The sequence below is a fragment of the Squalius cephalus genome (assembly GCF_949319135.1).
Source record: "Squalius cephalus genome assembly, chromosome: 2".
In the NCBI taxonomy this organism is placed as follows: domain Eukaryota; kingdom Metazoa; phylum Chordata; class Actinopteri; order Cypriniformes; family Leuciscidae; genus Squalius; species Squalius cephalus.
Window position 1 is genome coordinate 34,259,547 of NC_137123.1, and position 17,720 is coordinate 34,277,266.

The window sequence follows — 17,720 nt, forward strand, 5'->3', positions numbered from 1 at the left end:
ATGCCCATACAATCAGAGTGTCATGCGGCACATCTTTGCTTTATAGAGCCCTATCAGCTCAGGAAGTGTCAAAACGGCCACCACACGGCCATTAAAGGCCATTTAAACAGCATGCAGGAGGAGGGGATGAGTGGGGGAGGGGACATTGGAATAGAGGCAGGAGAAAGAGTTTAAAGACATTTCGGAGGACTGATATGTAGCTTTATTGTGGTTAAGAGCTTTGTTGTATGCTTTGCAACAGAACAAGTGGCATATAAAAATATAAGCACTACTGTTCAAAAGTTTGGGGTCAGTTTTACTGATTTTGAAATAAGTCTCTTATGTTCACCATGGGTGCATTTATTTGATCAAAAACACAGTAAAAGAGTAATATTGTGAAATAAATTGAAAATACGTTTAAAACGTAATGTAATGTACTGTGATGGCTGGATGATTTTTCAGCATCATTACTCCAGGCTTCAGTGTCACATGATCCTTCAGAAATCAATTAATATGCTGATTTTGTTCTGAAGTAACATTTCTTATTATCACCCATGTTGACAAACCGTGATACATTCTTTTCAGGATTATTTGATGAACAGCAAGTTCAAAAGCACATTTTTTTTAATAGAAATCTTGTCTTTACTATCACTTTTGATCAATTTAATGCATCCTTACTGAATAAAAGTATTAATTTCATTTAAAAAAAATGATGCTGACCTCAAACTTATTATTTAAACTTAAATTATAGTGTATATATGACAACTTAATGGAACGAAACACAAAACGAGGTCTATAGGAGAATTTGTTAGGTGATGAATATCACAGTGTGTACTTTCAACAACAATCGTCTCTGCTTTACAAAGTTTTTCTGTTAGACTTTAACTCCTGTGCAGCGTGAAAATGATCAAAAGATGCGGTTCATAACAGAAGCTACAATAAATGACAGGAGTTGCACTGACTATTAGATTATTTCTGCCACTAGTCGACGCTTTGGGTCTGTTCTGACTAGTCGCGGCTCGCATGACTGCAGTTGCGCTTGTTCAATACATGGCGACAGGAGGAGGAAAGCTCCTCTGTCCACAAAATGCATCCCATTGTGATGTGCCAATGGACAAGGGCAGCACAAACTGCTGATGCTATATGCCAAGAGTCGTTTTACATATGTTAAACACCAACCCGCCGACGAGTCAACTACTTTTTTGGATGAATGAGCAATTGTGAAAAGTCCTAGTAAAATGTGTCTGAACAAGCTTTCTTAAGTCATACCTGAAATCACTGCATATCATAAAAAACAAACATACTATCAAAATATCAAGAACCAGTCAGTATGTAGATGACATCATTAAATGACAAATTAATTAAAATTTACATTTTAAAATCATAATAAAATAATATAATATATTTCAAGTTAAGTATTTTTGATCAAATAAATGCAGAGCTTGAATGGCAGTCTATGTACTGTATTACAAATACAATCTATATTATGAACTATATAGCATATGTATATTGTTGTCTGCAACACATATAGCATACTCTATTTCAGCAAGATTCTTTGTTTAGCTCCACTAGAAAAGTTTTTGTAATTCCGATATACCACCCATCTGTGCTGGGCTGAACATTTCATTACACATATATTTGCAAGACGTTTTTATCAGATAAGCAGCACATGCATGTGCGATGAGAGGAATTCTTGGGAAAAGACTGAGAGGACAAACATAAAAACAAATAAATAATATCTGACCTTGACTACTCCATCAAAGCCTGGGATGGTGTTGACTTTGGCAGCTTTGGCGATGAGTTTGCTCTCGATCTTATCCCCCATGGCCTGGATGGCATGCGTGTCAGGACCAATGAAGGTCACCCCCTCGGCCGCCTGTAGAGAAAGAATTTATAATAAGGCACATTTTATGTCATCTAAGTTATTTATTCCAAGGAGATCTTACTTACAAATCAAGACCATAGGCATCAAATGCATTAAGGCAACAATCAGAAAATGTCACGTCTCACTGCACGGCTCGCATGACTCCGAGATAATCAGATCCTACATCATAACACACGCACCCTGTTTTTACTCCTACATCAAACCTCAACACACCTGCACATTATGTGATCCAGATGTACTTTTCTGGTTATAATACACCACTGAGCATCAGGTGACACCAGATTCCACTTTTTAACATTTCACAGAATCAGTCAAAAGTTTGGACACACATGACTGATGTATATCTCTCATGATCTAGAAGAACTTACACTAGACTTCGGGGTCGTAAGATATTTTTTTCATTAAGATAATTCTTTTTTGTTTGTTTTTAAGCCAGGATGCATTAAACTCACCAAAAGTGACACCAAAGACATTTAAAATGTTACAAATGATTTCTACTTTATCCTAAGAATCCAAAAAATTGTATTACCATTTCAACAAAGATACAACTTTTAGAGAGGCATTAGAGACTTCTTTCAAAAACGTATAATACCCCAAACAGCAGCATATATAGAAAGATTTATGATTATATACTTGAAATTAATTTTGTAAACAAATAGAAACTGTGACATTTCTTTATGAAATTATTATTTTTATTGACAGATAGGCCTACATGTAAACTCAGGTAAACATACTTGAAGCAGTAGTAATAGTAAACTATATAACACAGTTACTACGAGCACTGGTCACGCACAGCATATTGACATCTTGAATATCTAAATCTCTCGACCTCAAAAGAGGTAAGCTACCATACTTTTGTTGCCAGGGGAACCAAATCCCTTCACAAAAACAGGCCCCAGCCCAGGGCATCAACTCTGGTGAAGTAAAGAAAGGTAGCTTCGGGTAATGCCCGCAGAAACATACATCTAAATAACGAAGCCAGAAAAAAGAACGGGAAAATGGAGATCTGTTCTTTCCTTTGTTAGTCTCGAGAATCGGGAGGCTATTGCTTCCTGGCTAATATACTACAGATAGTATGCCTGAGGCGCGCAGAAGCCACGGAGCTCTGTAATTAAAAGAGGGATTTGACCCCATGACTCTTTCAGCTCCAACTGGACCCATGGTGTCATGAGATAAAGGATAAATCTAAATGAGGCAAAAAAAAGTGATCTGTTTGTTCTTGACAAGTGCTTGGGAAAAAAACAAACTAAGGTGTCAACAAATTTAACTTCTGTAATCAACTGAAGTCCATTACAAATCACTAAAACTATAAAGTAGAGAAAAGCCATATGGAAGTTTATTTTTCACTGAATCTGAAGTTCACGTGCACAAACAACTTGATTGAAACCTTGAAGTAATTAACTATTTTAAACAAATTAAGTTTTAAAAAAGTACTGAAAACAATTGTGCTTTAAAATGAAATAAAAACTAGAACAGGTGACATGAAATGAAAAAATACATAAATGATTCACAATTTCAATGTAAAAAAATGAAATAGATAATAAAATAGGAAATTAAATGAAATAAACTACAAAGCAAAAAACAAAACAAGACAAAACAGGGGACATGAAATAAAAAGAAAAAAAATCTAGAAAGCAAAAAACAAAAAAACAAAAAACTACAAGGCAAAAAAACTAGAAAACAAAACAACAACAAAAAAAACCCACCCAAACAGGGGACATGAAATTAAAAAAATACATAAATGGGACACAATATCACTGTTTATTTTTGATATGCACTACAAATTACAGCGGCCCCGTCATGCTAGAGACCTTTCACTCAAATCCTTGTCTGTGTCTCTGTCAGGCTCTGGAAAATTAAATCCAATAAAACGGTTGGGCCCATTCAGCTGTCACTCTCTCTCTCTCTCCTCCTTCTGTTCATTTTTACACTTCCCTCATGTGTATTTGTGCATGTGGTACATTTAAATGGCTAAACAACCAGCAACCCACTACAACAACAGTAAAAAGAGTGTGAGCCACTAGAAGTGTCGAGAACTTGTGTACAGCTGCGCACGTGAGCAAGAGAACACCAGGATAATGAAAACATCTTGTTCAGGACAACATCCAAAGAGTGAAAAGGCATGAAAACACACACACGCACACACTCCACTCAAACTCTGCCATTGAAAAGCGCTTCTCTTTTAAGATGCTAAAGAGGCTGTAGAGGTAATCCTAACAGAGCTCTCTAGGCTGAAGCTGCGCATGCCCAGGGGCTCTGGCCAATCGTTTGCGCTGCGTAAAACTGTACTAACAGTCGGGCAGAGGGGGCAGCTATTCAGGATGGGGGGCTCATTCACCTCTTATTCATGTGGGGGGTATCACTATTCAACTGCTAATGTAATGACATCTTCATTTCCACACACACACAGAAGGCAATGGATGGCCCACTCATCTGTGTGTGCGCATGCGTATAGGGAAATGTAAAAGAGTGATTGGGGGATGGAAAGGTAGAGAGAACTGAACAGGTACAGATGTGGTTGAGGGATTGCTAATGAAACAAATTATTTACATTTATTCATATAGCAAAACTCTTTTATCCAAAGCAATTAAGTACATAGGGCAAGCTGGAAGAAAATATCGGGAAAATACAAGATTAAAACAAAAAACTTCTAATAGCTTAATATATAACATGAGGCAAACATATGGTTTAAATGAAAGTGCTTATGCTTTTACCACTTTCTGTAAGTCTGTGAATCATCGCATTTACTATTTTCTGTAAGTGATGCATTACTATGACACTCCTATCTCATTTGTAAGCTCACACACAATCAGACTGCTTTCTGCACAGATTTTCTAGGGGAAAATGTAATTAGTCATGGTAAAACAGGTTAACCAGAGATTAAAGTACTATTATTAGCAATCAATTTAAATAAAATTGTGTTTTTTGTCTATTTGAAGGTTAAGTGTGTAATTTCTGCATCACCAACAGCACCACACAGGACCACAACACTGTTTCAAACGGTTCAACTTTTTCAGACTGAAGTTGAATACTTCGCTAACGCCTGCCATTAATCAAGTCAAAAAGGTATTCCAGACTCACAACATTGTTTAAGACAATGCTGTTACAGGCAGTAAAGTTGTTGTTGTTTTTTTTAATGGTTGCAATTGATTCTGAAACATTTTGCTCTTTTATGCAATTCAATTAAAATCTTGTTTGTTTGAATAGTTTTAAACTGAATTTTGCAGAAACTATTGGCAAGGAAATGAGAGTGACCAGAGGTATTCCTTTATTCAAATCACAATAGACCATCACAAGCTGCATCTGAAATCTCAGAGTAGGTACTTCATGACGTTCTATATAGTATGAAAGAAATTTGGACATGCGCCATGTTGTCACTGTCATGTGACCCACAGTGTCAGTTGCCATACCAAAAATCCTCTGCCGTGGCCTCACTGGATCCACACCTCAGAATCTTGCCAGAAGTAGCAGGTCATCCAAGTACTTTTTGCCTACTGATTTACAAATACTGTGAACTTGGACATACAGCTCTTTTCACATACTGTTTTTCACCTAACAAAAATTAGGGAAGTACAAATATTCAGATGCAGCCTCTCTCCTTTCTCTTTGGTTGACTGTGCAAAGTATTTCCCTCAAAACTGCATAATTTAACAAGTTCTTTAAATAAAAATAGCAGATAAAATGTTTTGCAATGTCCCGATTCATTCCAGCCCATGGGTCAGTTCCATTTGGTGCTGCTAGTGACGCAGAAATGACACATTTGAACTTTTTTGAAATAACATCACACAATTAATGGATACGGGCTGGGAAATGTAGATTTGTAGAGTATATGCATTCGAATTTGTATGATTTCTGCTTGCCTGCTAATGACTGAGATACAACCCAAAACAGAGGAATTCCTCAAAGAAAACTGCTTCTATTCATTCTGTGTTGCTAGGCAGATTTCCCCCATTGTAGATTTAAAAACCAGTGGTTTATGATTTATTCACTGCAGGATAACAGTCAAATTGAAAGGTGTCCTCTTCACCAATGCTGTCGACAACCTCGAAGAGACATGAAACAAATCTGGGTTTAGCTGAGCTGATTTGGGTCTCTTACTGCTTAATATTTAACACTTATTTTGACATGCTGATGAATTTTTAACAGCCTCTGTTGATTAACAGTAGGATGTTCTGCCGAAAGCCCTTAAAACTGCACCAGAAAAGCTCATTTATTTAAGATTTTTAGCTAAAATTTTTATCTACAACTACTTCTAGGCAACCTATCAACGTGAGCCCGCCGTTGCTGTGACGACGCCCGGTGTGTGTTTCCCTCCTGCCTGAATGTGATTTATATCAAAGGAGATCTTGCAAGCACGTCAACACAGCTGCCGGAAACTCTGCCAGGAGAGACTCGCGTTTTAAACTACACTGCAGAAGAGAGTAAGAGACACAGAACACAGATGATACACGCACCAGATACAATAAATAACCAGGACTGACTATTATGGACAAAAAAAAGAAACAGAAGGCAAGTAACGTTAGAGAAACAGAGAGGCGTGTCATCTTCCCTCATCTCTATTCTCAAATTCTGTCTGTTCCGCTTTTCTCTGTTCTACAATGCAGCAAACTCGTCAAAAAGAAGAAATCTGGCAGAAGAAATCTGGAATCCTAAAAAAAAAATAAAGCAAAAATATCTAGATAAAAAAAGAGAGAGTGACGGCCCCATGCGAACTCTCTGAGTGTGTTTGAGGCCTGCCATGACACGAAGCATGTCCTTATTTAGTCGTAATCGATTGAAGGGTTAAAAAAAGATGGTAGCTTCTGAGTTTAGTTGCCATGGCAACACTGAGGCACAGTTGGAGGTTGGCACATGCGAAGCGCTTGGCTCAATTATTTTGGGACACAGGGGTTAAAGGGATAGTTCACCCAAAAATTATATTCTATTCAACCTTAACTTACCGCAATGTTGTTTCAAATTGTATTTTTCTTTAAATTTACTTTCGTTGAATGCAAAAGAAATCTTTCTTGAATAACATATTCGTTCTTTTTCATGCTATTACCAAAAAAAAAGGGGGGCTGGAGCTTTCAAACTTCAAAAACAATGCAAAAAAAAAAAACCCATAAAATTACCCCATTTGGCTTGTGTCTTATATATAAAAGTCTTAAAAAAGGCTTTGCATAAAGTCTAACAGTCTGAAATGTATTATTCACTAAAAATCTCATCATCCATCTAAGCTAAAGGTGATGATACACAGGGCAACTTTTTGAGCAATGTTACTGGGCAATGTTGTCATCAACGAGCAACCAGTTGAGACACAGGGCCCACAACCGATCTAAATTATCCAGACAGAAACGTATTGCCCATTTTCAATGGGAAAGTGCCCAAGCAACAATCGCTCGGCAAGACTGCCCAGCAACATTGCTCAAAGAGTTGCCCTGTGTATCATCACCTTAAGAGTTCATGAGGAAAGTTTTGATTTGGTTCACAAAACCCAATCTGAATGATTTAATCTTGAATATGAAAAATTCACATTGTTCATTTACATATATTACTGATATATTCAGAGAATTTATCCTTTAACAGCTCTCTGGAGGGGAAGAATATCGCAAAACTAAGCTGAATTCAACACATTGTTAAAAAGCTCACAAGTCATGTGGACCAATTTTATGGTGCTTTTTGTGTCCTTTTTTGAAGCTCCAGTCTCCATTCAATTGTTTTGCATGGGAAAAATGATCAGGATATCCATAAACATTTTGTAAGTCACATGGCTTAATAATTCCTTTAGGATTTTGAACATCAACCACCTCCACTACCGTTCAAAAGTTTGTGGTCGGTAAGGTTTTTTTTAAAAAGAAATAAATACTTTTATTCAGAAAGGATGCGTTAAAAAACTTAAAACGGACTGTAAAGACTTTCACATTGTTAAAATGTTCATTTCAAATATGCCGCTGTTTACACAAAAATATTAAGCAGCACATGATGTCAACGTAACGTATTATAATAATAAAAAAATGTTTCTTGAGCACCAAATCAGAATATTAGAATGATTTCTGAAGGATCATGTGACACTGAAGACTAGTGTATGCTGAAAAGTAATGATGCTGAAAATTCAGCTTTTGACAACACATTTGAAAATATATTTAAATAGAAAAAGTTACTTTGAATCGTAATATTTCAGAAGAGTAGTGTTTTACTGTATTTTTAATTTAATAAATACAGCCATGGAGAGTATAAGAGTCTTTAAAAAACAAAAAAAAAAACTTAGAAAACACTTACTGAACCCCAAACTTTTGAACAGTAATGCAAGTACACTCATTTTTAACAATCAGCACTGGCTACATTCTAAGAAACAGAGCAATGGCCTTAATGCAATAATGAAACTGGAACTGAATGTGGTACTGAATCTCTTTATCAAATGACCCTTTTGGCCTTTCTGCCTTTATTTGGGTTGCAAATAATCTTCTCACCTCAGAACTCACACCTTTAATTAAATTACTACTGGGGGGTCCGAGCTGTTAATTACAAAAACTGTGTGTGTGTGTGTGGGAGGGACACTGGCTGACGTAGAACAATAAGTGAGGGGCTTCTCTGCCCCCAACTCCAACACAAAGTCATTTAAATATTCAACTATCCATTTCTCTTTTCTTTAACTAAACACTTTTTTTCAGGAAAAAGGCAGACTCACAAGTCTCCTGGCAAACTCCTTATTTTCAGACAAGAATCCATAGCCAGGGTGAACCTACAAAAGAGAGAGACAACTTTTAGAAAATGATTTACGCATCCAAAGTATGTGTGTTATACAGGTGACATTTCACAGCTCCATCGCATCATTCAGTTATGTTTATAGATAATAGCATTGACCAGTTCACCATGTTAATAATATATGACCTTGTTTAAACCAACACGGATTAGGCTCCAACTGTGCTAAAGTCCCCTGTGTTTTACCTCACACACACACACACACACACACACTCACAGCTTGAGCTCCAGTCTGCTTGACGGCATTCATGATAGCATCCATGTTCAGGTAACTTTTGCTGGTAGGGGCAGGACCGACACACACAGCCTCGTCAGCCATCTTCACATGAACCTAAAAGAAAAAAAAACACACAGGAAAATCGGCAAAGTCACATAATATGAAGCAGGTCAATTTAACCCATTTCGGTTTTTGAGTTGTTGGAAATACTAGTAACCTATGCTTGTTCTTGAAATTCTCTCACTTTTTCCATCATTAAGGCCCATGAACATGCCTGCAAAGTGTTGGCAGTCTCATGTGTTGTGAAATGTGCATGCAAAATTGTGGAATGTTTGTACAAAATTACAATGTTTGCCGAAGGTGTACATTTTAATCAGTTCATGCATGTTCAGTTTGCTGGAAAACGAATCTACAATCTTGTCGTTGCTAGTGCCTTGCTCTGCTGTTTGAGATTCAGGATAGCAAAAAAATAAGTGCTTTTCCATTTGTGTTAAAATGCTAAATGTAAAATTGCTGAAATGTAAAAACAAACAAAACATTACAATTCTGTTTATAATATTCAGTTTATAGACAGTTTTAAAAATCATATGCTCTCATGGGGTTTTTTGTAATGTGTGAGAAGTACCAGAGTGTTTTTACCAGATTTTGCATAGTCTGATGTTTGATTAGTTGTTTTTGTCATACCCAGATTTTGTAGCCAATACTCAGCATTTTAAACACTAATTTGCATTGCTGTTAATGCCAGTGAGTTCATCCCACAGAAAGCACAAACAGATTGTTTGTGTGGCCAAGATGTCGTCACACACGGTGTGAAGCAACTGTGACAGTGAGCTGACTGAGTGACAGACCTCACAATGGGGAAGCATTAATATTGACAACTGCATCAACAGGGGAGGTTTGGAAAAGGCACGCTAGCCAACTGCTGCTTCTCTGCTAATGTTCTCCACACATGTGTAAAAAGGGAGACGCAAAGTTGTTTTTCCTCACATTTAACGAGGGTGACGCAAACAGAGGTGGAGGAGCTCGCTCAAAGATCTAGCAGAGATGCAAGATACTATAATGAGCCCAAAAGACTGAAGCAGCACACTCTAACTGCAAACCCTGACATTCATCATCTTATGGCTAACTGAATAATTGATCATTTCATTGCACGTTATTATTCTTTTTGTTTACTAAATTGATCTTAAATTAAAATGAAACAAAAACTACCAAAAAACGGTCTTGGACAGACAAATCTCTAGACATGTTTTCAATGCCAGTGAGTTTAATGGGTATTCTGTCTGAGTCTTTTAAAGCAGCGCCAAACTTGACGGCTTCCCACCATTTGTTTCAGGAGCCCAATAAACTTCTTTTTCTGTCAGCACCTAGCCCGTTAACCAGAGAGGATGTGAGATAGCCTGTGGGTTCCTTTACTTTTAATGAAACACTTTAATATCAAGACCAAATTACTAAATCAATTCATTTATCTTTCTTGGTGTTAACATTAGAAAGAATGAAAAGTCTAATAAAGGTTGAAATAAAGAAATTAGGAACGTGTTTGTAAAATATTCAAACATCAATCCTGGGGTCAGTATATGGACTTCTAATGTCAATTTGTTCCCCCATACAGAGTCCAGATTATCCCCCACTGCTCTGTTTAAACATCTTCATTTCGATGCTCTTTGGAGGATGCAAATCAAATGCAAAAGATCCCCACCTCTCCAGAACCCCCCCCCCCCCCCCATCATTCCCCCAATCCAGCACAGAACACAGCAGGGGAACCGAGCAGAGTTTAAAACACTGCCTCTATCAAACTCTCATGCATATGGAATAGGAGGGGGAGAAAACTGACAGCTATCAATCATGGGAACAGAGGATTACACTCCATGAAAAGATAAAGGTGAGAGGAGCAAAAGCTTTGGTTTATCTTGCAATGCTTGTAAAAGTCTAGTGGGGTAATTTAGATATTAGTAGCAGACTGCCTCCAGATGACTAACCTGCTTTAGCAAACCTATTTATTCAATTCAAATGCTTCACAGTCTTCCTCTACTGTATATATGGGCAGTTACATTAGTAATCTCTTCTTTTATATGTGAAAGTTATAAAAAAAAATATATATATAGTAGAGTCCAAAAGAGACCCCAAAAGTGAAAATGACATTTTTTCTAATTTAATACAAAGAATTTTAATTAAATGATGCCATCAGGATAAGAATTTGAGCAAGGAATTGAAAAATTAAAGTGATAGTCTACTCAAACATTAAAAATTCTGTCATCATTTCTTCATACTCATGTCTTTCCAAAGATATTTTGAGAAATGTCTGCGTTTTTTATTTTGTCCATACAATAAAACACAATGGTCACCAACTGTTTGGTTACCAACATTCTTCCAAATAACTTACTTTGTGCTCCACAGAGGAAAGGTGGTCAGGTTTATAGCAACATGAGAGGGTATGTATGCAGATATCTTTTTAAAAATCATTGAATTATTTTGATTTCAAAAGTTGGTTTTAATGCTTTTAATTTTTTATGCCATTCCAGAACCAAAGGTCATTTACAAGAGGAGAATAGTTTTTAATCAAATGACAAACAATAAATAAACTCCTGAGAAAGAAATTCTGAAACGCTTCCTAGTGAGAATGTTTTAAAATACCGATTAAAGAATTCTGGAAGAAAAAAAAATTTGCATAGTGCTATTAAAAGCAGGGTAGTCCTGTAAAGTATGCTTAATAGACAATGATGTTTTACATAAATCACATAATGGTGTTTCTTTTTCCCTTTCAATAAAACACATTAATGAGTCTAGAATCTAGATTTTAAGCAAAAATTTAATTTGCATCTCAAATTTTAAATGTATTGTCAGACTTTTAAGCTTCACTGTATTTAGCCAAGTTTCCATCCAAAGTTGCGAATTTAACTTTTGCACAAAATTGGAATATCATATAAAACATTTGTGAATGAAGCGCAGTTTCCAATCCATGTGTTCAACAGAACAAATTCGTCACTTCCTGGGAAATTGGTGCAAAATATCTGTATTAAAAGTGGAAGTTGCTGCAACCGGAGAAGCCACTGTGGCTCTTTTTCCTACATCAGCGTCTCAGACCGCGCAGACGAAACGCAATTACCGCTGTCAGGTTACCTTGTGTTCTGACGCCTGGTGTTTGGGAATGCAATCATGCGAGATGCTTCTGGGAGGGAATTAATCCAAATCATTTTAATGACAGACTTTGGCTCAGGCATTCCAGAATGATCAAACCAACATTTGCTGTGCAATGAAATTAGTCCACTGGTTAGTCCAGTTATCCAATCACATCCTCTATTGAGAAAGTCATGTGAGGTTTTTTTTGCGCATTGAAGGATTTATTCTGTAAATGTGTTTCAATCGTAGTTTATGCGCATGTCTTCTTATTGGATAAAAAGTTGATCTGCCTCAATTGAGCACATGAGTTTTTTTGTGCACATATTTAGAATTTATGCGCATCTTGGCGTTTCCATCCAGTGATTTTTTAAGCGATAATCAAAAATGAGCATAAAAATAGGTGGATGGAAACAAGCTAGTGTCCATATTTAGGGTACTTTTAAATATTACTTTTTCTCACCGCACTAGAGTCAACATCACTGTGAACTGCCACTGTCTTGATGCCCATCTTCTTACAAGTTTTAATCACCTATGAATGGAAAACAAAAGAATTAAGACATTTGACAGTACAAAAATATATATGTTTATATTTCATAATAATAAAACTGCATTGGAAGTTCATGTAACTTCAAGTAAACAACACATGTAGAACTTCACCCTGATAAAAAATGAAAATGGCCTAAAGACAAATGTAATGTTTTGCCATAAACACACTGAAAAGAACCTTCCTGGTGAAGAACACACGCACTCGCTTACCCTGCAGGCGATCTCGCCTCTGTTTGCAATGAGGATTTTATCAAAGGTCTGTGGAAAGGAAAAGGGAACAGGGCGATTAAGACATTTGTTTTGTCAACACTTGATTTGTCCACAGTGTGTGTGTGTGCTCTAATGCTGACTAAAGCTCATTTAGCTGTAAGTGAAAGCTGTTCAACACAACACACACTGCTTTTTAGATGACAAGAAAGTAAAGAGAAGAGATACAAATCTTTGAGAGCAAGTTCTAAGTGCAGAACTGAAAAAAAAACACATAATTAAACAGGTACAACAGGTCCAAAAACTACTTTAGCCATGTCCAGACCGTAAATATTAAATTACAGTTATCTATTCCATGTAGTGCAATGAACATTCACAAGTTCTAATAGGGAGATCTAGATGAGTGTTAAGGTGGATGTTAGTGGGCCTTAAACATCAAAGCCTGAGGCTTCGCTAATGTAGTCTGCCACATGTAAACAATTTATGGAAAGACTGAAGGAAGTGTCGGCCAATAAACCATGTGTCAAGATGAGCCTTGGGCAACGTGTCTCCCAAGAACACGTACCTAAACTCAAAGCATATTTCCCCATTTGCTCATATTGCGACACCCCCAATTCCCCAACACACAACACACATAAACAAACAACCTCCAGGCAAAAGTTGATTGTTTGAGAATAGCACGTCAAAGCTACATGGATGCAATAGGATTTTGGGAGTGTAAAGGTGATGCAAAGAGAATTTTGACCCTTGTACATGGGGTGTTTCTCAAAATAACTGATACATCTTAGTTTCCTCCATGGATATTTATACGTAGATACTTCATTTGACTGTTCCAAACACGTCCGTCATCTTGGAAAGGTCAACTTTTCAGATGCTACTCATCACTCTCACTAATAAATCAATGAATTTTCATTGAAAATGTCACAAAATTCTGATTTTGAAGATGATTTTAATGGGAAAAGACGTAAAAATGCTATGGTTAAAACCTGTTAGTTGGTTAACGGTAAGTTCCCTCACTCTATATGGCGAAACTTTCTTTCTAGTTCTCGCGCATGCATGGTGGCGCTCTCGTGAACTCACATCAGAAGCCCACACAGAAGAAAATTTATAGTTGAATAATGTCGTTATTTTTGTGCACAAAAAGTATTCTTGTTGCTTGATAAACTTAAGGTTGAGCCACTGTAGTCACTTGGACTAATTTAATGATGTCTTTACTAACTTTTCTGGACCGGCAGAATGAAATTGCCAAGAAGTCTATGGAGGAGTGATCCAGCTCTCAGATTTCATCAAAAATATCTTCATTTGTGTTTAGAAGATGAACAAAAGTCTTACGGGGTTGGAACAACATGAGGGTGAGTAATTACTGACAGAATTTTCATTTTTGTGTGAACTATCCCTTTAAGGTGGTTGTCAGTATGAGTATTATAAAGGTAAAAAAATAAGATAAATGATTTTAGTAATTTTTTTTATGAACATTACTTCAGTTAATGAAATATGAAAAACTATACCAACCAAAGGAGGACAACATAAAACCATGACAACAAATGAGATGAAAAACCACTCCATGTAACAACCAAAGATATCTATAGTAGGCTTCTCTAAAGATGAATAACATTTGCAAGAGTTGATAATCAATAATCATTTACATCCAATAATCAATATTCATTTATATTTACATAAGCAGAAATATCTAACATTAATAAATCCTGTGAAAATTAGGGGTTTAAAGTCCCCCTGTGGTAAAAATCAAGGTTTAATGTTGTTTATATCTTTAAGACAAACCATGTGTACATCCTTAAAACTGCAGTGAACCAAAGACAGTCTCAAAAACACGGTTTGAAATCGACAGTGTTTCTGACGTCACAAACTACCTTGTAACCAATCACGTCAACTCGGCGGGCTTTAGCATTTCATTACTATGCTCTGAAGCAGGAGAGTCTCGAGAGACGCCAGGTTATCCTGGTATATTTTTCTGTTGACGTAAAAAATCAGGTACTTTTATCAATATAGCAGGTGAATTATGTATATGATGTAGCCTATATTACGTTGTTATAATGAACTATATGCCTTTCTCCACTGACGTTCTGAGTTGTTCAAAGCGTTTCTGATGATTGTTAGAAGGCAGTCTAAGATGGCGAACGGGAACATGGTTTGTGTAACATGAGCAACACATTATTAGCTGTTTGATAACGTAGTCAAGCAAAAGGCTAATCACATTAATTACCGTTACGTGTCCGAGGTTGTAAAGAGCGATACCATTCTGCAGCGTTTACCTCAGTAAGTTGGCCGAGTGAATGGGTGACCTGTGAGTGGAGGCGGGGCTAATTAGCATATTCATGGTTCTGCGTATACTAAATGAAGCAAGGGTGTAGTTGCATTCAAGCTAATTTAAGGCATTTTTTTTTTTAAATGTGTCATTTTGGTGATCAAAGATAAGCTTTAAGGGATAAAATTATTGACTACAGGGGGACTTTGACAGTTTATTTTACAGTGCCCCTGTTACATGTAGTTACTCTTGTAATAACTATAAATTATGCATAATGACATGCAACTAACCCTAAACCAAATCCTAACCTTCAGCCTATAAGTACATATAGTAGATTTATATTGCTCACTACTTAAATGTATAATTTAACTTTAACATAGACTCCTTCAATTAAAGTCTAACCAAATTATCTTCTAAAGTTTATTACAGATATAAATATTCATACATGTGAATAACTAGGTTGCAGATGCACAGTCAACTTGCTCTCGAGTGTTTCATGGACCAACTTAGATCGCTGCTACTATATCTACGTATAGATATGGTTCCCTCACTCCTCCATTCTGTCATCAACAACATATCAATTGACAAAAGGCCGACGTGACTCGTGCACCTTCTGTGTTTGACTGGCAATCTATCAGACTGGCAGTCTGACAAGCAACAATTGTATAAGAGAGTGAAAACAGCACAGTGTGCACACGCAAGGACGGAGGAAAGGAAACAAGGATGCACAATTAAAGAAATGAGAAGCATCCATGAATACAAAACACTTATTTTATCTGACTTACCTTCTCATTTGGGTCATTCACCGTAGAGTATCGGCAGATTATAACACCGCACCTCTGCTTAAGACAGACATGCTAAAAGACGGAGAGACGGTGCTGTCAGCAATGAATGGAATACATTTATTCTAGAGTTGCCCAAACCCAATGCTCAAACCTTTGATGACAAATATCAAATACAAATACATATTGCAAAAAAAAAACATGTCACTGAAGCATATCTTCAGTTTTAATTTAGAATTGCTAAGTCATGTTTCATGTTTGGTCTTTTAGCCGTAAATTGTTTAAATATTATCCATAAGTCTGAACGAAACTTATAAACTTCCTACAAGTAGAAGATGCCTCACAGTGAGAGAAACAAGGTTTGTGATTCACAGTTTGAAACTGTGAATATGATTCATATTCTGCCTTGACTGTCATTGATTAAACTGGAAATATATGCAATCAAACATATAGGCCTAAGCTTCTTTTAAAGTTATCATTAGTGAGCGAAAAAATAATCTTTTAGTCAAATATTCATTACATGTCTGTTGCAAAGGCGTGTTTAAATGCCCAGAGTCCCCATATACATTAGGCACAGGTGAATCAGCAAGCGAAAACACTTCATGAAATCATTTTGACATTGACATGAGTTCACAGTCATCAGTGATAAAGACATTTGGTTGTTTCTTTCTGCAACGACACCAATGAAGTACACACCATATTATTATAAGGAGAAAGTGATGTTTCATAAATAAATTTCAGTTACCAATCAATGAAACTATCCGTGTGTCAAGACAAGTCAAGTGAACTTTTCTTGCTGATCTCTAAGACAAGCATGAGCTCTTAGTCAGATAACGTTGCAATGCTTTAAACATAAATCAGACAAATAATCAGATTCGTTATATGAATTGTTCTCCTACACGCAGCGATTTTTGACAACAAACGCTCACCTTAACAGCATGCAAAACTCTTTGAAAGCCTGCAGCGCTTCTGTAAGCCGCCATGATAGTCAGAGCTGCTGAGAGCAGAGCGGCGCGCACTTACGACGTCACATACAGAATTTGGGGGTGTTTGCCCTCTCGTCCAATCAGATGTTCTCGGATGTGTCAGAAACCGAAATGTGTGTTCCGAGGAGGGGGTGAGACAACAACTGGAAGAAGTTGGCAGACAGGTTGCTGATGAAAACCGTGACCTTGGAGGCTAATCTAAACTTAGTATATTGTATACTAATGTATGACTATGCATTAATAAATATATATGCATTAGTTAATATTTCATTAAAATAGGTGCATGTCAATTATTAAAGTTTTTTTTTTTTTTTTTTTTTGATAGTTCGATTGTTTTAAATTTGTGTCAATGTTTTACTCAGCAGATACAATTATCCAACAGGTTGCTACAATTATCCTTATTAATTATTTCCTTGTTTTGTACTTTTGCGAAACACTTCTCTTAAATTAGCCTTGCTACATATACATCTAGAAAACTTGCAAAGGATTATGAAAATAACCTTGTAGCCTACCTCTAATTTCCACTTCCATCATTCCTGGGATTGGGAGCCTTTTGTGTCCCCAGCAAAGATCACGAACTTACTGCCCTAAAATGTTGAACAATATAAATTTTACACCTGTAGGCTAAATCATAAATAACACAATTTGAATTCTAAGCACATTGAAGTTGATTGAAAAATAATACGAATTTGAGACATTTTACAGCATTTTGGACCACCATATATCACCATTTTCCATAAGATCCCAGTGTATTCCAATTTCATGATAATTGCAACACTTACAATAGACTAGGTGATTTTTATAAAAAAGTATACATTCTTTTCAATTATTACATTTATTTTAGCAATTATAATCAAGGTTTTTAGCTGGTCCCTCCATTTATTGTCCACTCTGTTATTTTTCCCTTTAAATGAAAGTTGGAAAAATCAAATGATATCATATAGCTGTCATCACTTCTTTGGAGGGAAAACAGCTTGGGAACGTGAGTAAGATC

At 36.5% G+C, this 17,720-nt stretch overlaps 1 protein-coding gene across 1 annotated transcript in view; it reads right to left on the reverse strand.

Annotated features, from left to right (window-relative positions):
- Positions 1-16,783, reverse strand: part of pcca (propionyl-CoA carboxylase subunit alpha) — a 47,814-nt gene extending 31,031 nt beyond the window's left edge. Inside the window, exons 1-7 of the mRNA XM_079853716.1 lie at positions 16,670-16,783; positions 15,744-15,815; positions 12,696-12,743; positions 12,400-12,468; positions 8,823-8,936; positions 8,532-8,585; positions 1,724-1,855 (exon numbers count right to left, since the gene is read on the reverse strand). Coding sequence (XP_079709842.1) covers positions 1,724-1,855; positions 8,532-8,585; positions 8,823-8,936; positions 12,400-12,468; positions 12,696-12,743; positions 15,744-15,815; positions 16,670-16,723 — 543 coding nt within the window. The 5' untranslated portion in view covers positions 16,724-16,783. The remainder of the gene's footprint in view (positions 1-1,723; positions 1,856-8,531; positions 8,586-8,822; positions 8,937-12,399; positions 12,469-12,695; positions 12,744-15,743; positions 15,816-16,669) is intronic.
- Positions 16,784-17,720: the final 937 nt, after the last annotated feature.